Source organism: Tachysurus fulvidraco, chromosome 19 (genome assembly GCF_022655615.1).
Source record: "Tachysurus fulvidraco isolate hzauxx_2018 chromosome 19, HZAU_PFXX_2.0, whole genome shotgun sequence".
In the NCBI taxonomy this organism is placed as follows: domain Eukaryota; kingdom Metazoa; phylum Chordata; class Actinopteri; order Siluriformes; family Bagridae; genus Tachysurus; species Tachysurus fulvidraco.
The window spans coordinates 18,685,095-18,712,594 of record NC_062536.1 but is presented as its reverse complement, the minus strand read 5'-3'; the positions used below and the strand labels follow the sequence as shown (position 1 = coordinate 18,712,594).

General features: G+C 42.5%; 3 protein-coding genes across 14 annotated transcripts in view; all 3 read right to left on the bottom strand.

Annotated features, from left to right (window-relative positions):
- Nucleotides 1-4,554: 4,554 nt before the first annotated feature.
- Nucleotides 4,555-9,880, bottom strand: slc25a3a (solute carrier family 25 member 3a). Of its 2 annotated transcripts, XM_027160341.2 has the most exons (9): nucleotides 9,630-9,880; nucleotides 9,102-9,245; nucleotides 8,710-8,855; nucleotides 8,202-8,332; nucleotides 7,943-8,122; nucleotides 7,679-7,860; nucleotides 5,649-5,821; nucleotides 5,151-5,261; nucleotides 4,555-4,840 (listed from the first exon to the last, which is right to left on the bottom strand). In XM_027160341.2, exons 3-9 carry the CDS (start codon nucleotides 8,837-8,839, stop codon nucleotides 4,677-4,679), a joined length of 1,071 nt encoding a protein of 356 aa, XP_027016142.2. In that variant the 5' UTR covers nucleotides 8,840-8,855; nucleotides 9,102-9,245; nucleotides 9,630-9,880; the 3' UTR covers nucleotides 4,555-4,676. The 2 variants fall into 2 exon arrangements, with proteins under 2 accessions (XP_027016142.2, XP_027016140.2); XM_027160339.2 differs by having other exon boundaries at nucleotides 9,102-9,880.
- A 223-nt stretch (nucleotides 9,881-10,103) lies between these two features.
- On the bottom strand, nucleotides 10,104-22,149 carry tmpoa (thymopoietin a). Of its 10 annotated transcripts, XM_027160361.2 has the most exons (14): nucleotides 21,805-22,145; nucleotides 17,863-17,980; nucleotides 17,545-17,697; nucleotides 16,590-16,705; nucleotides 16,158-16,256; nucleotides 15,928-15,978; nucleotides 15,093-15,245; nucleotides 14,925-15,005; nucleotides 13,964-14,044; nucleotides 13,817-13,858; nucleotides 13,524-13,715; nucleotides 12,339-12,455; nucleotides 12,048-12,151; nucleotides 10,104-11,600 (listed from the first exon to the last, which is right to left on the bottom strand). In XM_027160361.2, the coding sequence occupies exons 1-14, from the start codon at nucleotides 22,009-22,011 to the stop codon at nucleotides 11,252-11,254; spliced, it is 1,863 nt and encodes a 620-aa protein (XP_027016162.2). In that variant the 5' UTR covers nucleotides 22,012-22,145; the 3' UTR covers nucleotides 10,104-11,251. The 10 variants fall into 10 exon arrangements, 8 of the variants coding, with proteins under 8 accessions (XP_027016162.2, XP_027016163.1, XP_027016164.1 ...); XR_007138651.1 differs by lacking the exon at nucleotides 10,104-11,600 and having other exon boundaries at nucleotides 12,119-12,151; nucleotides 12,339-12,518; nucleotides 21,805-22,149; XM_027160362.2 differs by lacking the exons at nucleotides 13,524-13,715; nucleotides 13,817-13,858; nucleotides 13,964-14,044 and having other exon boundaries at nucleotides 21,805-22,143.
- Nucleotides 22,150-23,819: 1,670 nt separating this feature from the next.
- Nucleotides 23,820-27,500, bottom strand: part of LOC113651575 (serine/threonine kinase receptor associated protein) — a 12,094-nt gene continuing 8,413 nt past the window's right edge. For both annotated transcript variants that reach the window (XM_027160371.2, XM_027160370.2), the window contains exons 9-10: nucleotides 26,931-27,080; nucleotides 23,820-24,528 (exon numbers count right to left, since the gene is read on the bottom strand). In XM_027160371.2, coding sequence (XP_027016172.1) covers nucleotides 24,467-24,528; nucleotides 26,931-27,080 — 212 coding nt within the window. In that variant the 3' untranslated portion in view covers nucleotides 23,820-24,466. The remainder of the gene's footprint in view (nucleotides 24,529-26,930; nucleotides 27,081-27,500) is intronic.

The following is a 27,500-nucleotide window of genomic DNA, read 5'->3' as shown; positions in this document are numbered from 1 at the left end:
TTGATAAGTAAAAACCTCATAAACTTATCATAAGATTACATATTTATTGTCAACGGGGAAAAAAGGCACACAGACTCAAATGACTCGGTCATGTGACACCGTGCATGTTTGATCCTGTTAGAGGCCTTTTACAGGAACACTGAAGTTTCAGGCTCTCGGCATGTAAAAGGGTTTTAATCCCATTCAACACACTGAATCATCTTGTAAGTTAAACCTGCCAGCTGAATAACGTGCCTCTGAGCAGCAAATATCAACCATCCAGAACTCTCACAGACTCCCAAGATTTGTCTGTAAATTAAAATACACTCCTGTTCAGACAAACTGTACGTAAATCGAGCGTGACCGAGAAATCAGCTTGTGCAGAAAAGTGGATCGAATAAACACAACGTGAGCTTGAGGTCATAAGTACACGCTTTGTGCTCGTTAGTGTTTCGTTTATTAATGTGTCTCAAGCTGTTCTGTCTGTTTGCTGTGCTCCTATTGGTGGATTTTAGATGAGCGTCATGCCTGTAACAGTGTTCACACTCCGATATCTTAATAAATAAATATCTTTAATCGCAACAGTGTGAAATTAAAATCGGTTGTTGACGTTATATCTGCATGCAGAGAGAAATGTAATTTACGGTGGCCGAGAAGTGCAAAACACATTAACAAATCCGAATACACATTAACAAATCCGGAAACAAACGAACAAATCCGAAAACACATTAACAAATCTGAATACATTAACAAATCCGAAAACAAACAAACAAATCCGAAAACACATTAACAAATCTGAATACATTAACAAATCCGAAAACACATTAACAAATCCGAAAACACATTAACAAATCCGAAAACACATTAACAAATCCGAAAACACATTAACAAATCCGAAAACACATTAACAAATCCGAAAACGAACAAATCCGAAAACGAACAAATCCGAAAACACATTAACAAATCCGAATACACATTAACAAATCTGAATACATTAACAAATCCGAAAACACATTAACAAATCCGAAAACACATTAACAAATCCGAAAACACATTAACAAATCCGAAAACACATTAACAAATCCGAAAACAAACAAATCCGAAAACGAACAAATCCGAAAACACATTAACAAATCCGAAAACACATTAACAAATCTGAATACATTAACAAATCCGAAAACACATTAACAAATCCGAAAACACATTAACAAATCCGAAAACGAACAAATCCGAAAACGAACAAATCCGAAAACACATTAACAAATCCGAATACATGACGACAATTCAGACAACCAGGAAACGGTAGGTATCATTTGTGAATGGAAACATACCGATCATTGGACGAGACACCTGTCACTCAAGATATACAGGTATGGAATGTTATGTGTAATGTTCTCCGTTTAAATATAAGAAAATAACAGAATGAATCCACAGTAATCCACAGTAAGGACAATACATTTTGTACACTTTTACACACACATTCCAACTTTTCCCTGTGGCACACTGTTGAACTTCATGTATACAGTATACCTTGAGTGACAGGTGCCTTGTCCAATGATCGGTACGTGTTCCAATCACAAACTATACCAACCTCTTCCGGGTTGTCTGAACTGTCTTTGTGTTTTTCGGATTTGTTAATGTGTTTTGTGCAACGATTCAGACAACCGGGAAGAGGTAGGTATAGTTTGCGAATGGAAACTTACTGATCATCGTACAAGAGACCTGTCATTCAAGATATACAGGTGAATGACAGGTGTCTTGTCCGATGATCGGTAAGTTTCCTTTACCTTTCGGATTTGTTAATGTGTTTTGCACTTCTCGGCCATCGTATAATATTCATGAAACGCGTATCAATTCTAAACCTAATATAAACCTCGACTAGATCGACTTTATTTCATAACAATGGCATCTGTTACTGCACTTCTTGATCCGTGATATTGTTGTCAATAATTTGTAATATTGGCAAAGAATTCTTTTTACCCTTTACCCTTGATTGTTCATTTCATGTTCCAGCTTTCTGTTCACGTGTCCTTTTATGGAGTTTTGTGGGCGTGGCTAGGCAAATGAGGCAGGTATTAAAAGCAGCTTTTGCTCTGTAGTCAGTGCAAAAATAAATAAATACATTTCAATACAAGGAAAATTTTAGTACAGTTTAGTTTATATAAAACTAAGTAAGTAAGTAAGTAAGTAAATAAATAAATCCACACAACGTTGTTCAAAAACCCTTCATTAAGCCGAACATGTCAGTCAACGACTTTTTACGGCTTTTTAGACACGATTTGTAAAACTCACTGGATATGGTGAAAGGAAATCTTTGTTTTATCTACTTTGGTGTACTGTATAATGTTAACAGAAATATTACTGTTTGTCAATAATATGTCGAAAGGAATAATTTGATTGATATATTTGCCATTTTGGACTCGGTGCAAGCAGGAGGCTGTAATGAGTGTGATGTTTAGTTGAAAATCGTCGTACTGTGTATGAAACTGGAAGTAAAGTGGGCTGATATTATTTAAATATAGTATAGCGAGAGTCTGAGTGGGTGAAAGTATCACAGTGAGACGATCTCATCTCCCATCATTCTGAGACTAAAACCCGGCTCATGAGATGTTATTTTTCACCCCTGGCTTTCTTTTCTGTGATTACTGATTTAAAAACACGCCACATGAGCAGGTTTGCTGCACATCCTCTAACCTTGAGCGCAGAAGAGAGTGTTAACAGACTCCATTTCTCTGAACGGTCATGAAAACACGCATTAACCGGCGAAACCAAATGGATTATAATGACAAGAGTCGGCCATAACTGCGTGGAAGTCGTAGCACACGTCCGCCGTCGCTAGACAGCGTGACGCATACGTGTCTCCATTAGTGCCTGGAGATGGCGTGAACTCCCAACACGCATGAGCACTCACACACGGCCACCGAAACACACACGCGCTCTCGCTCGGATGTGCGACAGGTGACCTGGAAACTCGCTGGATGTGTTCACAGAGCAGCAGCGCCGGGGTCAGAGGAGCTCATACTCAGAGCTGATGAGAGGAAAAATAAAATAAAGTAGGAACAGACACACACACACACACACACACACACACACACACACACACACCACATCCCATTTTCAAGTTTGTTCCGCATCATAGACGATCCAAATACCTGGAAATTCAAAATTGTGTTAGAACTGTGAGATGATTATGAATCTGGGAAGAAGTTAATCCGTGATCAAATCCAAGACCAGAATTTACGGAGATTGAGTCATGATCCAGACTGGAAAGAAAAAAAAATAAAAAATCCTCCAATGGAAAACCAAGATTTTACTTCAGCTGCTCCGCACAGATAATTATGTTGATTTCGAGAAGTTTCTAATAGTTTCCTATTTACCAAAACCACGCAATCCAAATACAAATGCTAAAAATAATCCGAGACAAGTCCATCAATATACATGAAACCTACAGTACGGAGATCCTACATCTCGTTGTAGTCATAAGCTTTGGGCTAAAAGATGCAGGAAGAACCTTACAGGTGAGAAGGTCAGGGGGGCACTTACTTTTGGATTTTTGCTTAAAATACTTTCGAGGAAAATGTTTTTATAAATGATAAGTAATGTTTTTTAAACTAAAGCTTTTTGGGGTTATGTGACATTAACTGGATTAATAAGTGGGTGGGGCTTAAATACTTGAAATTCAATTTTTTTAAAAAAAATAATAATAATTTTACATTTTTATAACACGACCTAAATGGTGATTTCTATCTGCAGGAGTCTTGCTTTAAACACACACAGGATCCAGGCTTGGCTAAACTGTGTAGCAGTGACACTAGATTCGTTCATGTACGGCTGAGTGCAAAAGTTTGTGCACCCTTCAGAAACGAACAAATATCGGTGTAGAAACGAGGCGTTTAGTGTGTTCACATAGGTTGCTTTATATTCTGATGTATTCTCTAATACAGCTTCAAGACCTTCTTCAGATAAGATCGACTGTAATAAAGAGAAACAATTTTCTGTTTTCGCACCCAGTAACCCATTAGGGGTGCAGATACTTTTGCAGTGAAGTGAATCATCATAAATCATTGGAACGATTCACCGAGAGAATGATCAGCTTTTTCCTCTTGATTCGACACATCCGACGAGTTCAGACACCGAAGACGTTTATCCGGAACTTAAAAACAGTAACGTATGAAATCACAACGATGTCACGTTCACTCTCCATCTCCTGACTGCATTAAAAAAAAATAAAGAAATAAAACATCCATTGTTGACTTTACACAAGTCTTACTCTCCAACCAACTCAGTCATTTTAGTTCTCGGTTGTATTAAATCCAAACCTGTTAATAAAAAATAAACAGTCTCAGGATTCTTCTTCAAGATCTCATGAAATTTCACAGCTATCTATGAAGCGTCAAGAAACATTTAGTATTTAGTTCAATTACTGTGATATTCTTTGGCTTGAAATAAAAGTGTTTACTTCATATCAAACCTTTCTGTTGGCTGGCTGGGTTTGTGTGTGTGTGTGTGTGTGTGTGTGTTGAATGTTCTGAACATTCTCTGATCCTAGAACAATAACAAACCAGAACACTGAGGCATTATGAACACTTTGAGCTTTTAATATTATAAACTTTACTCCAGAATTCATGTCACTCTCATGCACTGGGGAAATCACATGCAATGTTTCAATAGTGTGTGTGTGTGTGTGTGTGTTTTCTCTATTGCCCCACCAAACTCATCTTCCTCTTCAGAGACTCAGGCATCTCTGGGGGAGGTGGGCGCGGCATGCGGAAATAAACCTTCACCGAATCGTAAATGAACCACTGCAGTGCAGTCAGCGTGCCAATCATGATGATGCGAGCAAACAGCCCTTTCCATACGCCTGAGGATCAGAGGAACGATATTAATAAGCGTCTACACTTCTGTCTAACATGTTAAACCAAAAAGAGGGGTTAACATTTGTAGTTGTGGTATAAGTGCACCTCCTGGTGGCGAATCAGAGGTACTGCGTCCTGGACAAATGTGTGTGTGTGTGTGTGTGTGTGTGTGTGTGTGTGTGTGTGTGTGTGTGTGTGTGTGTGTGTGTGTGTGTGTGTGTGTGTGTGTGTGTGTGAGTGAGTGAGTGAGTGTGTGTGTGTGAGTGAGTGAGTGAGTGAGTGTGTGTGTGTGTGTGTGCATGCGTAAAGACTCACCCTCAGGTCCCAACCTCTTTAGCACCTGTACGGCTGAGCTTCCTTTCTCCTTGTTCAGCACAGACACCACCGAGTCGGCCGGATGCGAAACCACAGCACAGAACACACCAGCTAATCAAATCAGGGATTAAAAGTGGGCGGGGCTTAATTTTTTTTTCTAATACTTCTACACAAACTAAATTGTTCATTTCTACCTGCAGAGCCTTAAACACATCCGTCGTAAAATCTTGGCTAAACCGTGTAACTTTGACGTTTCCCCAATTCACGAAGAGCAGAGTTCAAATGTTTGTGCACCCCTCAGACGGAACATGTTTCCTAACATGCAACAGTAATGTATTCTCTAATACACACATTATTCCATATGAATTATTATTAACAAATCCGTAGTAGTAGTAGTAGTAGTAACAGGATCATTAGGGATCCAAGCACCTAGTGCATGAAATCCCTTTAAAGAGGAATATAAAGTGGAACGATGTTTGATGTGGAATATAAACTCACCGATATAACCAGCGATGAAGGTTACGACGAGCTGCTCGGGTTTGGAGCAGGCACTGCGAGGTTTGGGCACCACATACTTGTACAGCATCTCCACGGTGCGCTCGAAACACGCAAACTTCATCATGGTGTAGGGGATCTGACGCAGCCACAGAGGATACACACCTTTGTAAAACCTATAAGAAAGATATAATAAAATAATAATAATAATAGAAATGTCCATTACTGTGCATTATACATGCTCTGTTTCATCAGCTAGCTGGAAGATCGGTCAGGTAAAATTCTTGTTAGTAAAAATATATTTGAAGCATAATGTTACTGTTATAGTAAAAGCTTCTTTTGCATGTTATACTCAGTTATTGATGCTTTATATTATGTTATATTATGAGAGCTGGCCATCTGAATACGTCGTCTCTGTGGGTCATTTGGCAGCTCTGCCCAGGCCTGAGAGAGAGAGCGAGAGCATGTAGTGTGGTGTTCTATAACTTGTCTTTCTGAACAAAGAAGAAACAGTTATACTGCAAGGTGTACTCAGTTCTAATCTATTTCACTTAGTTATAATGCAGGTTATAGACAGATACACTCTATATTACACTTTATTATACGCTGTTACATTCACCACATTCAGCAGACACTTACATTTATCTCATTTATACAGCTGAGTAGTTAATGCTTAAAAGTCTCGGTCAAGGGCCTAGCAGTGGCAGCTTGGTGGTCCTGGGATCTGAACTCCTGGGATAACCATCTGATCAGTAGCCAATAAACTCAGTTATACTGTATTACTTTCTACTACACTGTTACACTGCGCGTTATAATCCGTTACACTGCGCATTATAATCCGTTACACTGCGCGTTATAATCCGTTACACTGCGCATTATAATCCGTTACACTGCGCATTATAATCCGTTACACTGCGCGTTATAACCAGTTACACTGTGTTATAACAACTGATACAGTGTGTCATAACCAGTTGCACTGCGTGTCATAACCAGTTGCACTGCGTGTCATAACCAGTTGCACTGCGTGTCATAACCAGTTGCACTGCGTGTCATAACCAGTTGCACTGTGTGTCATAACAACTGATACAGTATGTTATAATCAGTTACACTGTGTGCTATAATCAGTTACACTGTGTGCTATAATCAGTTACACTGTGTGTTATAATCAGTTACACTGTGTGCTATAACCAGTTGCACTGTGTGCTATAACCAGTTGCACTGTGTGCTATAACCAGTTGTAATGTGTGTTATAACCAGTTGCACTGTGTGTCATAACCAGTTGCACTGTGTGTCATAACCAGTTGCACTGTGTGTCATAACCAGTTGCACTGTGTGTTATAACAACTGATACAGTATGTTATAATCAGTTACACTGTGTGCTATAATCAGTTACACTGTGTGCTATAATCAGTTACACTGTGTGCTATAATCAGTTACACGGTGTGCTATAATCAATTACACGGTGTGCTATAATCAGTTACACGGTGTGCTATAATCAGTTGCACTGTGTGTCATAACCAGTTGCACTGTGTGTCATAACCAGTTGCACTGTGTGTTATAACAACTGATACAGTATGTTATAATCAGTTACACTGTGTGCTATAATCAGTTACACTGTGTGTTATAATCAGTTACACTGTGTGTTATAACCAGTTGCACTGTGTGTTATAACAACTGATAAAGTGTGTTATAACAACTGATAAAGTGTGTTATAACAACTGATAAAGTGTGTTATAACAACTGATAGTGTGTTATAATCAGTTACACTGTGTGTTATAACCAGTTGCACTGTGTGTTATAACCAGTTGCACTGTGTGTTATAACAACTGATAAAGTGTGTTATAACAACTGATAAAGTGTGTTATAACAACTGATAAAGTGTGTTATAACAACTGATAAAGTGTGTTATAATCAGTTACACTGCGTGTTATAATCAGTTACACCTTGTGTCATACTGAGTGATATGATCTGCTACACGGTGTGTTATAGTGTGTGATGTGCTCTGCTCCACTGTTATACTGCGTTATACTCACGCCCACAGCCCCTCCTCTGCATACATTTTAGGGACGCACTCCCTCAGTGTTCTAGCGTAGCCTGGCTGAGTCTGGATGCGCACTTTACACGCCTCCATGGGGGCCAGAGCAACATCAGCAAAGAACTCAGCGCTGGCAGAAGCAGCCAAGTACACAGATGTTCTCCAGAGATAAGCGTTCTCCTGTGGATCCACACAGACAGATGTTTCACACATCACACCACAGTGATACATCAGCAGGAGCACAGGTTCTTCCCATACTCACCTCTCCGAGCGTGTCATTATAGAGCGCTTTGAAGAGCTCGTAGAAGCCAAACTTACAGAGACCCTGCATGGAGTAGCCGATAAACGTCGGGGCCCAGCCTCGGCCCAGACCCCGGAGCCCGTCCTCTCTCACGGTCACAGAGAAGCCGTTAAAGATGGACTTGTATTTACCTGGGTTTACCTGAAACGCATCACGCAGAACGTATTGTGGAGTTCCGTACAAATTCGCCAGCATTTCGAATCGCGATGGAGATACGAACCTGGATGCGACATTTGATCAGGTCTAGAGGCACGACGGCGATGTGTGTGAGACCGCAGCTCAGGATGCCTCCGAACCCGCACAGGGCGTAGTATTTATTAGAGCCGTACTCACAGCTCACATCAGCCTCTTCTACAGGAAACAAAAAACACGACACAAAGCACTAAACAGTTACGCACAATTTTTTTTATTAGATGCATGTCCGGCCCCACCGTACAGGTCCCCGTGAACGTGCTGTTGCTATAGAAACGGTAATGTTAATACGCTCAGAGTAGATGTTCCTAGTAACTGTGTTACAAATGAGCGCAATTCCGACCAATCAGAACGCAGAACTCAACAGCGATAAAATGTTCGAGGTTCAGTAAGTGATACATGTGTGTGATGGAGTGAACCGGTGCAACAACAGATAATAATCTAGTTTAATAGAATAAACAGATCAACAAATAAATAAATCCCTGATTAAACAGCCTTCAAACTGCTAATCACAGTCGTGTCCAGGAATACGTTACCACGATAGGAAGCGGAGGTCAAAACGCGGCGTCTCTGTTCATCTCCCTGCTGCTGCCGCGGTGGTAAGGAGCTTAGCTGCGAGTGGAACACGTTCACAGGGGATAAAGTCTTCAGTCCTGACGAGTACATGTTCACCAGCAACTTCCTGTAAAATCAGAAAGAATAAAAATTCTGAGAGACTGAAAATAAAATCAATGAAGATGAATGAAAACTATTAAAATGTTAAAAAAAAAAACAGAAGTCACTAAATAAATAAATAAATAAATAAATAAATAAATAAATAAATAAATAAATAAATTTGCTCTTTAAACACAAATCAGAAAATAAATACAATCAAAATTTCCTGATTTAAATCTGAAGCTCAGCGAGGACACTGGTATAAATCGCTCACCTGTGGGACGGGACGCAGAAACGCTTCAGAGAGACGGCGAGTTCCAGCGTCACGCAAACCAACGCAGCACTCGCACTAAATCCTCCTTCAGTGTCCTTCAGTGACGTCAGAGACAGAGCTCAAACCTGCTCAACCCTCACACCTCTAACCACCCGGGTTCAGGGGCAGAAATAAATAAATAAATAAATAACAACTCACTTTTACACAAGTTCATCAAGGTTCCTCGTAGGATTAAAGGTTCTGAACCTTTTCTGTACAAAGCGTTAAGACTCAATTCTATTCTAAATTTATGAAAAATGCAACCTTTAAAATATTGTACAAAAATAATAAAAAAGAAATTTATAATTCTGCCAAAACCAGTGCGATTTGTTAAAATTGATGACAGAAATACATTTATTTAGTAAAGAATTAGTTTTAAGTTTAATAAACAATTTTATATGAGAATAGAAAAGAAAATCTCAATCCTGATGACTCTTATTCTGTATTCACTAAACAATTTAAAATAAAAGAAATGTTTCTCTCTCATACCGTGATTGTTAAAGAGAAGCTCTTTAGTCCGGGCAGTTAATAATAAACACTGAGCGGTATGTAGAGTCTCAGCTACAATGAGATTAGACTCTGTTTATCACCTGATCTGGGATCAGTGTGAGACGAGAAAACCTACAGAACAGACAGGGACACACACACACACAGAAACAGACATATACATGAAGACGCACACACTCACACAAAAAGAGACACACACAGGAACACATACCCATGCATGGACACACACACAGAGAAATACACATATAAACACACGGAAACAGACACACACACAAATACAAACACATACAGGCAGACACACACACAAGTACAAAAATCACTCACACAGACACACACACAAAAACAAAAGCACACACACACAAAAACAAAAGCACACACACACACACACACACACACACACACACACACACACACACACACACACACACACACAAACCCAGCCAGCCAACAGAAAGGTTTGATATGAAGTAAACACTTTTATTTCATTACAAATCACATGATGTGGTCTACAGTATAAAAACCCTCAGTTTAACAGAGAAGCCTCGTGTCTCATCTCAGCTCCAGTCTCCTAAACAAACCTCCCTCAATAAATACCATCATTAAGAGTAAATACTAAATCTTAGAAAGTTGATGAACGGCTCAGAAACCGTGGACGATCGCCGAAATTCGGTTTGATGAGAATTCATCAAATCAATCAGGATTTTTTGGTGCCGTTGACAATTTTTTTTATTTTGAAATTCTGATTAATAAACAGATAGAAATATATTGCATATAATCAAAAGTGAGCCAAGAGATACACTTGAGCACTTTATTAGGAACACCCAATCAGCCAATCAGGTACCACCATGCATGAAATCATCCACACACACACACACGAGTTTAATCAGAATGTTGGGAGTTTAAAAACAAACAAACAACCCATCAGATCAGATCAGTTTGGTCCAACGTGCTGCTGTTAAACGATTGGCTGATCTGTGAAACGACACGATGTGTAGATGTTCCTAATAAAGTGGCCGGCGAGCTTGTGCCTTAATATATAGCAAATATAATTCAGAGATGAATATGAAAAGACTCGAGACGATAACACTGAGAAATAAGGAGTTAGTTAGGAGGCGGGGTTTGGTTTGGGGATGCGTCGACTTTTTCAGGACGAGTCGCGTTATGTTGGTAATTCATGATAATGAAACCAGTAATCTAGTATTAACGTGTGTGTGTGTGTGTGTGTGTGCGCGCACGCGCACTTGTCCCTCTATACGTCTGCATCCCGAGTTCAGGTTAAGGCCGTGCTGTGACTTATTAAACTCATAAATCGGATTAATTATGCTTTATTTGCTATATATAATAAATCCCAAAACATAAAAATACACAGAGACGTTACTCCTTTGGCTTGTCCTTAATTCTAGCTTTCGTTCTGAAGCTGCTTACAAACTTAGCACCAAACAGAGCCCCTTTTGAGATCTGATCAGAAAACACAACGCAAACTCTAAACCCTGTCCGGTTCTGGACGCTTCTCCGGACAGGGCGAGTTAGAAAAACCATGTGCAGGAAAGAGAAAAGTCTTTAAATGCCTGGTGTTTTAAAGGTACGTTAGAGACAGAGACTGTTCATTTTCCGGAGTTTTCCAGGCTGGGCTGCACGAACGGATTCATCTGGTTGCTCTCCATGGCCTGGTAGACAAACAGCAGGAAGCCGGCGACAGCGGCGAGGAGCAGCAGCTGCACCCACACGGGCACTCTGCGTCTCGCTTTGGCCGGAACAATCGGGGGCGCTGTGGATTTAGGCACAGACGGGGGGACGGACAGAGGGGCGGCACTGACGCGAGGGGCAGATCGGCTCTCTGTGTAGGACGAAGTGGTGTATCTGTGCTCGGTCAGACGTGGACGCAGGCTGTCCTGCCAGGGGTCACTGAAGGGCCGACCAGCTGCTCCTTTAATCGGCTGCCGACGGGTCGCACTGAGAGAAATGAAACATTATAAACTTATCATTAATCTGTATTACAGTCTTCCTCAGGGCAAATATAATATACATACATATATAATCAGGACGATCCTGACCTTAAACGTTAATCTCAAACCTGAGCTTAAACCTGAAACTTGACCTTAAAGATTAATCTCAAAACCTTAATCTCAAAATATAATCAGAATTTTTTTTAATCCTTGTCTCGAACCCTTCATTTCAAATCTGAATCCTACAAATCTGAATCTTAATCCTAATCTTAATCCTCACTCTTATCTTCATCTCAAATTCCAATCTGAATCTTAATCCTCACTCTTAAACTTCATCTCAAATTCCACATCAGAGTGTGAAATATTCTCATTCCTTACAAGTCAGCGTAAGAAACGAAACGATTCCGTTTGGAATGCGAATCGATTCCACTGGTGCGTGATCCGGAGCCCTCACCTGATTCCTGTAGGAGTGTTGAGAACCTCGTTAGGGAACAGGTCCTTCAGCACGTTTCTCTCTGAGGTTTTTGGGGTCTGTTCTACAGCTGATAACTTCTCGATCTGCGCTTAAACACAGAGTGTGTGATGAAGTAATACAGTAACACAAAATAGACTCGAAGGTTTGTAAACATCAGGACCAGGTGATAAAATAAAAACCATGACAAGAACAGCTGAGGAACAAAATGAAAGAGTAACAAGAGGTTTGGTGCTTCAGCCTGTTATCAACCCTCCTGCTCTCTTGCATTACCAGTCCTCCTGGGGTTTGGTCTCTGAGTCTGCGGTCTTGCCCCTGAACCGGGGTAACTGGAGAGAAGAAGCCATCGGTTTGTCTCTGTACTGCTGCGGCACAACCGACTGATCGCTCCTAATGTGGTGAAGCAGAAGCGAGAAACCCTCAGAGACCCTCAACAACAGCAGAACTGATTCACTTGAACAGAAACAGCAGAGAAAGTGTTAAACTGGAACAGAAACCTAATCTTAATCTGTAAATCTAATCCTAACTGCAGAACTTCCCTTTAATAATGAAGTTTATTTTAAACCTCACCTTGAATCATAAACAGGGAAAACTAATTAATGATGAAACCCAATGTTTCCCTTAAAAACTGGGTTTAACCTGGAAACCTAATCTCAAAAGCTTAATCTCATGATCTATAATCTAATTCCTGGGATATTATCTTGGAATGTAAACTCAGGCTTCAATTCTAATCATGAAATGTAATCTTTATTCTTTAAACCTAATCCTGAAAACCAGCTCTAAAGCTTTGTTTTAGTCCTGAAAACAACAACAACAAAAACAACAAGGACCTGTTTCTTAGTCTCAGCCTAACCTTAATCTCAAAGCCTAATTTTAGTCTCAAAATTTAATCTTAATCTCAAAGCCTAATCTTAGTCTCAAAATTTAATCTTAGTCTCAAAGCCTAATCTTAGTCTCAAAGCCTAATCTTAGTCTCAAAATTGAATCTTAATCTCAATGCCTAATCTTAGTCTCAAAATTTAATCTTAGTCTCAAAGCCTAATCTTAGTCTCAAAATTTAATCTTAGTCTCAAAGCCTAATCTTAGTCTCAAAATTGAATCTTAATCTCAATGCCTAATCTTAGTCTCAAAATTTAATCTTAATCTCAAAATCTAATCATCTAATCAGAATCCTGAAAACTAAATTGGAAGCCTAACCTTAGATGCCAAAAATAATCTGAGTAGATCTTAATCTCAGAGCCTAATCCTAAATGCTAATCTGAATGGCAAGCATTGTTTGTTATTAACTACAAGAAAAGTGAAAAAGCAGGACATCTTTATAAACTGGTCAGAACCGGTCCTTCAACAAGAACTCAGCTTTAAAATCATTTCCTTCCACCTGCAGTGTGTTCTAGCAAATCCAACACCCGACACCAGTGTGCGCTAATAAAACCGGAGAAGTTCACCGTAGCTTCAAACCTTCACGCCGGCCGAGCTCTTTGTGACGTAAAGATCCCGAGCTGGACGGTGAGGAGAATCGGTTGGAGAAGGTGAACGGTAGCACATCCCGTGGATCAGATCTCTGGACGGTGGAGTCGTAGCTGAATGAGGAGGATCAGGCCGTGCTGTGCGCTTGAGCGCCGAGACGGATTTAAGCTCCTGAGACGAGCCCTTTAGCACGAGGACGATCCAGAAGAAGAAGAGAAAAATAAAAAAAGAGTAAAGAAACTTTCCTAATCTCAGCAGCTTGGGTCTAAGGTCTGAGTACCTACCACATGAACGGGTGTAGAGCTCAGAACCTCACGTGGACCGACCTGATGTAGAGATACATCCGATAAAACCCGGACAGACCGTGAGGTGTTTCAATAAAAGTGTTTCAATAAAAATAAATAGAGGAAGAAAGCATGTGAAGAAATCACCTCCAGGAGAGCGGTATCGAGGACCGAAAGCTCTATTTCCTCACTCGACCTTTTAGGCAAAGCAGCAACTCTTTCGCTAAACTTTAGAAAAGCGAGAGGAAAAAAAATAAAGACATTTATTCCTATGAAAATGGGGGCAGGATATTAATTCTGCACATCATAACATAACTGAAAGTTACTTAGCCCTAATTCTACTCATCACTAATTAGAGCTGCTGGATTCTGCAGTCTGATTGGTCAGAAGAAGGTGGTGAAAGAACAGAGACTCGAGTGTCGGTGCTTCTAATAGTCAAGAGTGTAAATCTTCAAGACAGGAGGTTTAATGATTTGTGAAGATTCTTGTTACGTGACGATCCACACATGTAGGGGGAGGGGGGGGAGCACGAGAGAGAGAGAGAGAGATAGATAGAGAGAGAGAGAGCAAGGGAGAGAGAGACAGAGAGAGCGAGCGAGAGAGCACAAAAGAGAGAGAGTGTAAGAGAGAGAGCAAAAAAGAGGGAGAGCAAGAGAGAGTGAGCACAAGAGAGAGAGACAGACAAAGAGAGAGAGATAGATCATGAGAGAGAGCACAGAAGAGAGAGAGAGAGAGCACAAAAGAGCAAGAGATCATGAGAGAGAGCATAAGAGAGATAGAGAGAGAGAGCACAAAAGAGAGAGAGATCATGAGAGAGCATAAGAGAGAGAGAGAGAGCACAAAAGAGAGAGAGAGAGCACAAAAGAGAGAGAGCATGAGAGAGATCATGAGTTAGAGAGAGAGAGGGAGAGAGAGAGTGCATGGGAGAGAGCAAGAGAGAGAGAGAGAAAGCACGAGAGAGAGAGAGAGAGAGTGCATGGGAGAGAGCAAGAGAGAGAGAGAGAGTAAATAATAATGATTATAAGTAAGTGATTCTGATTAATAAGCTCACCAAAGTGAGTGAGATCAGGATGGAGGTGTAATATTTTGGTCAGTAAATAAAAAGCACCTTTTTTCCCTGCTGCCAGGTTGGTGATGGAGGCTGATGTGGTTCCGCAGTCTTCACAGAGACATGAAGCCTTTTACAAAACTGAGGAAGAGTCGATCAGACAGTAACGAGTAGTGAGACAAATCAATTCCCTTCACCCGCTGAACACAGAGCTACTTTACACTGCACCTTGTCAGTGGAAGCGTCTCCATGGTAACGCTCTGCAGCTGCACGGAGAGAAGCCGTGCGAAAGTCCGGAGACTCGAACGAGCCGTCTTCGCTTACCGAGGGAAACATCGGCAGTGTGTCCGCTATCAGCGGCTTAGGGTCCTTAGGTATCGCCTTCGATAGAAGAAAACCGTTCATAACAGGAGGGGGGGGAGAGAGAGAGAGAGAGAGAGAGAGAAAGTGAGAGAGAGAGAGAGAGATAGGAGAGAGAGAGAGAGAAAGAAAGTGGGAGAGAGAGAGCAAGAGAGAGAAAGTGGGAGAGAGAGACAGACAGACAAAGAGAGAAATAAAGAGAGAGAGAGAGAGAGAAAGTGGGAGAGAGAGACAGACACAAAAAGAGAAATAGAGAGAGAGAGAACGTGGGAGAGAGAGCAAGAGAGAGAGAGCGAGAGAGAAAGAAAGTGGGGGAGAGAGAGAGCAAGAGAGAGAGAGCAAGAGAGAGAAAGTGGGAGAGAGAGGGGCAGACAGACAAAAAGAGAAATAAAGAAAGAGAGAGAGAACGTGGGAGAGAGAGCGAGAGAGAAAGAAAGTGGGGGGGGGAGAGCAAGAGAGAGAGACAGACAGACAAAAAGAGAAATAAAGAAAGAGAGAGAGAACGTGGGAGAGAGAGCGAGAGAGAAAGAAAGTGGGGGGGGAGAGAGCAAGAGAGAGAAAGTGGGAGAGAGAGGGGCAGACAGACAAAAAGAGAAATAAAGAGAGAGAGAGAGAGAGAGAGAGAGAGGGGGAGAGAGAGAGAGAGAGAGAGAGAGAGAGGGGCGTTTCCGAGGCTACCTGAGAGTGCACTTCATTTACATACCGAAATTCTTTTTCTCTCTCTCAGAACCGGCAGCATCTCAGTTTCTGAAACCTTCCACAGTAACAAAGAAGGAAAACGTATAAAATCTGTTTTAAAACAAGTTACAGCTCAAACACCACGTGCTCCAGAGAAGGTCCCAGGAACGGTGCAGAAGGACAGACAGGACGTGACAGACAGATTGTCTAAGAGCCCCGAGTGAGTGATAAATAAACAAGAAGACAAGATGTTACAGGATCAGGAACAGAGTGATCCAGTCGGCGACAAGACCTCCGGGACCTCCTCTCAACATTCAGCAGAACATCATCTTCCTCTGACTCCTCATCTTCCTCCTTACGCACGCGTACACGCATGCACACACACCACACACAAACACACACAGTCCTTTTCGACTCAATGGCCTCAAACAGTTAAGTTTTGCTCAGCGAGCACACACACACACACACACACACACACACACACACACACACACACACGCGCACACACACACACACACACACACACACACACACACACACACACACACACACACACACACACACACACACACACACACACACACACACAAATAACAACCTAAGGGCAGAAGATTGTTTTTTCTACTTTAGGTCGTTTGTGTGAGTGTAAACATTATTCTTGCTCCTCCTCCTCCTCCTCCTCCTCACCTTCTGATGAGTGCTCCGAGTTCTGGTGGTCACTGGGGTTTTTCCTCGGCTCCTCAGCGTCGTCTCTACCATGGGGACAGGTTCTGGTTCCGGTTCTGGTTCAGCTGCCGTTGTTTCTGATCAAGAAATCACCAATTGGTCCACAAATTTAGTTACAGAAATAACTGCAGCTGACAGTTTTCATAAACCCTTCTTCTAAGATAATAAGCTTGAAATATTAAATAAATAAATAAATAAATAAATAAATAAATAAATAAATAAATAAGCAAGCAAGCAAGCAAGCAATCTAAGGGAGCATGATTGGCTGTGCTCTCAGGGTGGGCGGGGCATATATATATATATATATCTCTCTCTTCACACCAACACTAACCAATCGTGAGTGTCAGAGCTCTTAAAAGGGCCGAGTGCCGTTTCCTTGGAATGTGTGTATAGTTACTGAAAAGAAAATAATTAGCAATCATTTAAACTATATTGCACACACACACACACACACACACACACACACACACACACACACACACACACACACACACACACACACACACACACACACACACACACACACACACACCCTGAGCTATTAAAGGTTCTGTGTCTGTATTAAAAAAACAAAAACAAACAAAAGTAAGTCCTCAGATTTTGCTGTCATCAATGTCTAATCTAAGTATTTTAAACAGTTCATCAGAGAACTCTGAAAACTCAACCACACACACAGACACAGACACGCGCAAGTACACACAGACACGTGTGTGCACACACAGACACACGTGCGCACTCGCACGTACACACTCACACGTCCGCACAGACAGACACACGTGCGCGCAGACAGACACACACGTACACACGGGCACGTACACACACGCTCGTACAAACGTACACACACGCACGTACACACACGCTCATACACACACGCACGTACACACACGCACGTGTTAAAGCGTCTTGTAGTTTATACCTTCCTCTTTATCACTGTACTGATCCGAGTCGGTGTTCCCGTTACGGCTGTTGTTGGTCTGAATCTGCTCGGACGAGGTGATGACGGTGGTCTGAGGTGGACCGAGGTCCAGTAACTTCTGCAGCTTCTTCTCGTACACTTTACGGGTGGACGCTAGAAAGGAAAAAATACAATAAATAAAGAATCAAAGAATAATTGTCTCTTAAAGCTTTTGAGGGAAAGACAACAAAAACACCTAAAGTCATTTATAGATTATAAAAATCAGACAAAACTGATTAGATTTGGGTGGAGCTGCTTCCACAGGACCACGTGTCTCACCTACAATGGGTCCGGCGTTGACCCCGTACTTCTGCAGCCGGTCCTTCAGGTCCTCGTCGGTCAGTTCGGTGACGTCGATCTCCTCAGGACGAACTCGATCTGTTTTCCTGGTGGCTTTCTGCAGAAGAGGAAGAGTCACATCAGACAGTTTATAAACACTTCATAAACTCCGAGTTTGATCAGTTACTCAAATCGACATTTTGTAGCAAATGATCGTAAACTAAGTGTTAAATCTTCTTCTTCCTGAACTAGAGGTGGTTAGTAAAGAGCTCACAATACTTACCGTAAAGATTAAAGAGAAGGGGCGTAGTCAGAAGGGGGTGTGGTCAGAAGGGGCGTGGTCATATTACTCATATATAACGCAACACAACAGAACGCAACAACCTTACATAAAAAGCTTTTTTTTTTTTTATTTGTCCCGATGTTAATATTATATAAAGATAATATATAATATAATAGTAAAAAAATGGACAAAATGAAAGACAGGGACAGATTTGAGTGACGAGGAACTTGAGTTTGTTGTTGCTGTGATGTTAATACAACATGACAGCGATAGCCTGCTGTACACTGAGAGCTAATCCATACATAGGATTAAAGATGAAAGTCATTTCACAACTCGCATTACACACACTCGCATTACACACACCGTCTGGGACAGGAGGAATCTTCCTACATCTCAGATCAAAACTAAAAGCTGTTCTAGAGGAACTTAACAGAAGACCAGAATAAATCCAAGCAAATTCCTCAGTAATGTGGTCACGTGTGCTGCGAGTGAAAACACAGAAGCGTTCCTCTGGAGCTCGGCCACGTCTCAGTCTGCAGAAATGAAAACATGTGATCGAGAGGACCAGAGCGTAGACGAGAAGGAGGAGGTAGTGTGTGTGTGTGTGTGTGTGTGTGTGTGTGTGTGTGTGTGTGTGTGCTGGACTTTACATGGTTCTTCACAGAATAAAGCATGAGGCCTTGATGGGGTGCTCAGGAGTGATGTGAGACCAAATTTCACAATCACACCATTTTAAAGAGGAAGAGATGGAGGAAGGGAAAAAAGATTCTTTTCTCAATCCTGCCACCACACCCTCAACTCAAGAGTGTTACAGCCTGAGCTGTACTGGGTAAAGAGATGCACGCATGCATGCACACACACACACACACACACGCACAGAGTGGTACTGCAGATCCTACTGAGGTTCATAGGAATCAGTAGAGAGAGAGAGAGAGAGAGAGAGAGAGAGAGAGAGAGACAGAGAGGGAAACAGAGACAAAGAGAATGAGAGACAAAGAGAGAGAGACAAAGAGAGAGAGAGACAAAGAGAGAGAGACAGATAGACAGACAGAGACAGATAGACAGACAGAGACAGATAGACAGACAGAGACAGATAGACAGACAGAGACAGATAGACAGACAGAGACAGATAGACAGACAGAGACAGATAGACAGACAGAGTGCAGGATAAGTGCTGGATAAGAGGAACACTGATATGAACGTCTTCAGCAGTGAGAGAGTCTGAAGGAAATCTGACCAAATCCAAAATATAATCCAATCATCATCTGGTTATGATAATAATCCCAAATAAATCCTCTACAAATGTAAACACATTTATGGTGTAGATGGGAGTCTTAGACAGGGAGCTGATTAGAGGAGAAGTTTAATATCATCAGTGATGTTCACATCACTCACATGAGGACAGCTGGTTTAAACCGGTTTACTGACCTGTGCATCAGAAACAAGATTATTATATACTGATATCTTAAAGGTTACTGCTCCTGATGGATCTCAAAGATATCGTGGGTTTGTGGGTCAGTGCTGTGGTTCGACTCCCACACTGTCTGTCAACGAGGGGAAGCACAGTTTCTCAAAAACCTCCAGGACCAGAGTCAGAACTGTTACTGTTAGATCAGGGGGTAGAAATAATCCGAATAAAACACAGCTGGAAAGTATTAAGGTCTTTTTAGTAGGACAGACAATGAGCGCAAACACACACACACACACACACACACACACACACACACACACACACACACACACACACACACACACACACACACACACACACACACACACACACACACAGCCAAAACATTCCTGAACTATTTCCTCAATAAAGGACCCAAAGCCAGAAGAAAAACAGCAGACTGCTGAAACACTGAGAGAGAGACAGATGAACATTCCTATTTCACAGCAAGATAAAGAGAAGGAAGTGTTAAAAACAATTAAACAAACATTAAGCTTCCGTTTCAAAATACAAATCAAATCAGATCTGTTCAGATCTGTTTAATGTTGTGCATCGCTTAACATTTTTTGAATGAGATTTTAATTCGTTTATAAAGTTTAATATCAATTTTAACCCTTTAAGTCAGAACAGATTTTTATTTTTACAAACTAAGGCGTGTTGCTTTACTGTTACATGATGCCTACATAAGCCCTTCATTAGACCTACACACCTATTAATCGGTATTAATATACATTAAATGTTTGTGTGTCACAATAACAGGTCATAAGACTAAATGATGCCTACACACCTATTTATCAGTATTAATATACACTAAATATTTGTCACAATAACATTTTAGTTCATAAGGCTACATGATGCCTACATAAGCCCTTCATAGACCTACACACATATATCAGTATTAATATACACTAAATATTTGTCACAATATTTTAGTTCATAAGGCTACATGATGCCTACATAAGCCCTTCATAGACCCACACACATATTTATAAGTATTAATATACAGTAAATGTTTGTGTGTCACAATAACACTTTAGTTCATAAGGCTACATGATGCCTACATAAACCCTTCATAGACCTACACACCTATTTATCAGTATTAATATACGTTAAATGTTTGTGTGTCATAATAAGAGTTTAGTTCATAAGGCTACATAATGCCTACATAAGCCCTTCATAGGCCTACACACGTATTTATCAGTATTAATACACTAAATATTTGTCACAATAACATTTTAGTTCATAAGGCTACATGATGCCTACATAAGCCCTTCATAGACCTACACACCTATTTATCAGTATTAATATACATTAAATGTTTGGGTCACAATAGCAGTTTAGTTCATAAGGCTATATGATGCCTACATAAGCCCTTCATAGGCCTACACACGTATTCATCAGTATTAATATACATTAAATGTTTGTGTGTCACAATAACAGTTTAGTTCATAAGGCTACATGATGCCTACATAAGCCCTTCATAGGCCTACACACGTATTCATCAGTATTAATATACATTAAATGTTTGTGTTTCACAATAACAGTTTAGTTCATAAGGCTACATGATGCCTACATAAGCCCTTCATAGACCTACACACCTATTTATCAGAATTAATATACACTAAATATTTGTCACAATAACAGTTTAGTTCATAAGGCTACATGATGCCTACATAAGCCCTTCATAGGCCTACACACGTATTCATCAGTATTAATATACATTAAATGTTTGTGTGTCACAATAACAGTTTAGTTCATAAGGCTACATTAAGCCTACATAAGCCCTTCATAACATGACAAAGCTACTTACATAGAAATATGTAAAGCAACCATTTTAAGTGCATAAAAGCCTAAAAAATATACATGTGTATATAAAAAAAGTATATATATATATATATATATATTTGTAGTCAATTTTAACGAGATTTCTCTAATTAAATGCAGTGCTGATTATTATTTGAGCGCATGCGCAGTCGCACGACCAATCAGAATCCAGAACTGGTCATTTATCAGGACGCTTTTAAACTAGTAAACAAACATAAAAAGTTATTAAAGTATGCGAACATCAGCAGTCCCCAGAGCGGTGTATAATCACATGTGCAGTGGGTAAAGCGTGCTGTCGGGTCGGTGTTGTTGTACAGGCGGCCATGTTGGTTAGTTAGTTAGTTAGTTAGTTAGAGGTTTGTTTATGTGTGTAATAAACGCTCACCCTGCCGGAGCGAGCTGCTGGAGGCTCTTCATCACTGGAGAACACCTCAGTGTTGGTCTTGTTCTGAGACGTCAGCTTCTTTAGATACAGCTCCACATACACGCCCTTCTTCTGCTCTCCGTTAGGCAGGGACACGTTATTAGCCACCAGCGCGCTCTTTAGCTTGTCTTTAGTCAACACAGACGGGTCGGTAAGAAATTCCGCCATGACTGCTAATGCTGCTGCCTCCTCTTCCTCTTCTTCCTCCTCCTTCTTCTTATTTTACTCTATAGCGCCAACACCGTTAGTCGTTATAACCCATGTTCACCGTATCGACGACCACGGTCAGAGCTCCAATCCTATTGGTCAGCCGGAGTGAAGAACGAACGCTGCTATTGGTGGAGAGCTCTTACGCGCTGAAGAGCGCGCGCGAATATGCTAATGAACAGGTCAGTGTGAGAAACCTCGGCTTGTTTTTATAATAATAATAAAAGTAGTACTAATAATAAAATTAATAATCATAATAATAAAAGTAATAATAATAAGAAGAATACAATAATAATAATAATAATAATAATTAACTAATAATAACAACGATTATTATTATTATTATTATTGTTGTTGTTGTTGTTGTTGTTGTTATTATTATTATTGATAATAATAACAATAATAATAATAATTAAAGTAATTATAATATGTATTAATATGTTACATTTTTAATGGACATTTGCACCGGCCACATCCTGAATAAATGTAAAATTAGTGTTGCTATTTTTATTTCCCTCAAATTGTTTTTGTAAATCTTTATACTTATATGCATTTTCTTTTTCTATTTATACCCTTTTGTTTCTTATATTTATGCTGTTTCTTTATTATTAATATTCACCAACACACCAAGACAAATTACTGTACATGTAAACCCTAGGGTACCTGGCAATAAACCTGATTCTGGTTGAGAAAGAAATCATCACAGTTGGTAGTGCAAAAGAGAACACCCATGACCTAGGGTGCCAATACTTTTGGAGCTGCATGCACTCGTTTATGAGTTTGTTCTATCGAATAAATCTACCCTACGTTGTATATATGCACTTCAACTGACCGACCCAAGCAAGATGTTGCTCAGTGGAGCAGATGTGTGGATGGTGGATCACTCTGAACCTAGCAGAATGATCCAGATGTGTAGCAGCGATGCTCCTGTGCTGGTTCCTCACCCTGGTGGGTGTCGTGGACATCGAGTATCACATTAATCACATTATATCATACAGTATATATTTAAAGCAATCCCTGCTGAACGTCGTAACTCGGTGACCTCACCGTTGAGGGAGGTTAAGGGAAGGAGGCTCCAGTTCCAGAGCTTCAGCTGTAACTGTGCTCTGTGGTTTCTTTGGTAACATGAGAGAGAGAGAGAGAGAGAGAGAGAGAGAGAGAGAGAGAGGTTGTGAATGCCAAAATAAAATTTTTCAGGTGTGAAATATTATAATGTAATGTAAACTCCAGTTGTGCAAACACGTCAAAATAATCCTGGGTTTGTGTAGTTAGAGGTTTCACACTGCTCCTACTTCACCCGGGTTAACACCGAATCCTGAGTATCTTCATAATCTCATGTTTTGCACTCAACCCTGCCTTAACATTCTCCTTATTTACATATTCACCCTGATTGGATAAATCCAGCATGTCCGCTTTCGATAACGGCTCAGACCTGTCGTTCTGCACCTGGGCAGGTTCTGTTATCCTTCACAGTTTACCCTACACTTCTGTTTAAGTTTGTCGTCTAATTGACCAGACGTTCGTTCTTCTGCTAGTGTCTGCGTACCGTATTTCCCTCTCACACACTCGTGATGTTCAGCGTTTAGCTGCCTGACCGCATCTACCGAGCGGTTTTTACGTTATCACCTGATATGAGGTACAAACGGTTTCTGATAGGCTGTCTGTTGCTAAGCAACAAGCCGTGCCGATGCCGCTTCATGAGCACAGTGTGAAGTCCTACAGCTCTTTACGTCTTGAATATGAAATGAAGTACGCCGTAGACGAAGGTGTAAATGTAATCTCGTCAACACTTTATTGATCACACATTGGAATAGTTTGCAAAGAAAAACATTAAGAACTTAAGTCAATTTTTTGTTAGTTTTTTTTTTCTTAAGTCACTGTTACATTTCAAAACAACACCCCAAAACTGACGGGTGATTAATATAATACACCACGACACCACTGTGGATTACATGTGAAGCAACACCTCAGGATCCTCTTCACTGACTGGATCCTTTTATTCTTTTGGTATTTGTTTAAAAGCACATTTTGTTCACGTTCTGTGGGGGAAAAAAAAAACAACAAAAACGATGACAAAAACAAAAGCTCAACGAAAGTAAAGTAGGGTCGGAGGAGCCGGACGACGTCGAACAGCATCAGAGAGAGAGCAGGCAGCTGGGAGTCAGAACATCAGCACTCCCATCTCTACTACTGCCTCCTGGTGCGTGGTCTGGTTGGTGTAGCGTGACGTGCTGCTGCGTTTCCCTGCACTCCCCGGCTTCAGCTCCGCTCAGCGCCCGTTTGTTGCTTCTCTTTTCTTCTTATTTTTACAGGGTGATGGAGATTGAGGTGGCACAGCACTCTGCAGGGGATCTGATCTGATCTGGGCCTGTCCTGGACCTCTCCTCTCCTCTCCTCCTCTCTTCAGGTCCACACCTCAGGCCTTGATCTCAGCCGGAGGGCAGTAGAGAGCTTCCGAGTTCTCTGAAGAAAGCTCCTCTGTCACACGAGAGAGCAAACGTTTACATTCAGAGTCGACCCCAAATATCATGTGGTGACATCCAGAAGTTTATGATTCACCGTGTGCATCATAATATAGCACACACACACACACACACACACACACACACACCTGTTCCTCGCACACACACACACACACACCTGTTCCTCGCGCACACACACCTGTTCCTCGCACACACACACACACCTGTTCCTCACACACACACACACACACACACCTGTTCCTCGCACACACACACACACCTGTTGCTCGCGCACACACACACACCTGTTGCTCGCGCACACACACACACCTGTTGCTCGCGCACACACACACACCTGTTGCTCGCGCACACACACACACCTGTTGCTCGCGCACACACACACACCTGTTGCTCGCGCACACACACACACCTGTTGCTCGCGCACACACACACACCTGTTGCTCGCGCACACACACACACCTGTTGCTCGCGCACACACACACACCTGTTGCTCGCGCACACACGCACACCTGTTGCTCGCGCACACACACACACCTGTTGCTCGCGCACACACACACACCTGTTGCTCGCGCACACACACACACCTGTTGCTCGCGCACACACACACACCTGTTGCTCGCGCACACACACACACCTGTTGCTCGCGCACACACGCACACCTGTTGCTCGCGCACACACGCACACCTGTTGCTCGCGCACACACGCACACCTGTTGCTCGCGCACACACGCACACCTGTTGCTCGCGCACACACGCACACCTGTTCCTCGCACACACACACACACCTGTTGCTCGCGCACACACACACCTGTTGCTCGCGCACACACACACACCTGTTGCTCGCGCACAAACACACACCTGTTCCTCGCGCACAAACACACACCTGTTCCTCGCGCACAAACACACACCTGTTCCTCGCGCACAAACACACACCTGTTCCTCGCGCACAAACACACACCTGTTCCTCGCGCACACACACACACCTGTTCCTCGCGCACAAACACACACCTGTTCCTCGCACACACACACGCACACCTGTTCCTCGCACACACACACGCACACCTGTTCCTCGCACACACACACGCACACCTGTTCCTCGCACACACACACGCACACCTGTTCCTCGCACACACACACGCACACCTGTTCCTCGCACACACACACGCACACCTGTTCCTCGCACACACACACGCACACCTGTTCCTCGCACACACACACGCACACCTGTTCCTCGCACACACACACGCACACCTGTTCCTCGCACACACACACGCACACCTGTTCCTCGCACACACACACGCACACCTGTTCCTCGCGCACACACGCACACCTGTTCCTCGCGCACACACGCACACCTGTTCCTCGCGCACACACACACACCTGTTCCTCGCGCACACACACACACCTGTTCCTCGCGCACACACGCACACCTGTTCCTCGCGCACACACGCACACCTGTTCCTCGCGCACACACGCACACCTGTTCCTCGCGCACACACACACACCTGTTCCTCGCGCACACACACACACACACCTGTTCCTCGCGCACACACACACACCTGTTCCTCGCGCACACACACACACACCTGTTCCTCGCGCACACACACACACCTGTTCCTCGCGCACACACACACACCTGTTCCTCGCGCACACACACACACCTGTTCCTCGCGCACACACCCACACCTGTTCCTCGCGCACACACCCACACCTGTTCCTCGCGCACACACACACACCTGTTCCTCGCGCACACACCCACACCTGTTCCTCGCGCACACACCCACACCTGTTCCTCGCGCACACACCCACACCTGTTCCTCACACACACCCACACCTGTTCCTCACACACACCCACACCTGTTCCTCACACACACCCACACCTGTTCCTCACACACACCCACACCTGTTCCTCACACACACACACCTGTTCCTCACACACACACACACACCTGTTCCTCACACACACACACACACCTGTTCCTCACACACACACACACACCTGTTCCTCGCGCACACACCCACACCTGTTCCTCGCGCACACACCCACACCTGTTCCTCGCGCACACACCCACACCTGTTCCTCACACACACCCACACCTGTTCCTCACACACACCCACACCTGTTCCTCACACACACCCACACCTGTTCCTCACACACACCCACACCTGTTCCTCACACACACCCACACCTGTTCCTCACACACACCCACACCTGTTCCTCACACACACCCACACCTGTTCCTCACACACACCCACACCTGTTCCTCACACACACACACCTGTTCCTCACACACACACACCTGTTCCTCACACACACACACACACACACACACACACCTGTTCCTCACACACACACACCTGTTAGTCTCACACACACGCATGAATGTTGACGACTCACCGGGCAGCACACACTTCCACAGTCCATACGTTTTCCCTACGGCGGTCTGCCACAGACGCAGCGTCCCGTCCTCAGAGCCGCTGGCGTACAGCTCTCCGTCAGGACTGAAGCGCACACAGTGCACAGGCCCGAAGTGACCCTTATATGACTCTGTGGCAGAGAGAAGAAAAGCTTCAGTACAGCATGAGGAAAAGAATCACTGCAGTGAGAAAGCTGTGATTATAATGGGAATGTAAAAATGTCCAAATGAAGTGTGATTACACTTTAACTTCACGCTGTCGCAATCCTCATGCATTTGAATATGCAAATCAACCAACAGTGATGTCACACGCCTCAAATAACTGCAGGTCTCTAGATTAGGAACGTAGTCTCATGAACAACCTGCACAACTTATTCACCTAAAGATTAAACCAGATCCTAACTAAAACATCGGAGACCGCACCTTTAACTGAAACTCTAAACACGTTAATGCGCACGTGAAGCCCGTCACCTTTATTCAGTGACGTATTATGATCAGCATGACAGGAGTTCAGGGTGTGGAACGAGAGGAGTGGGATCCTGCGTCGTGCT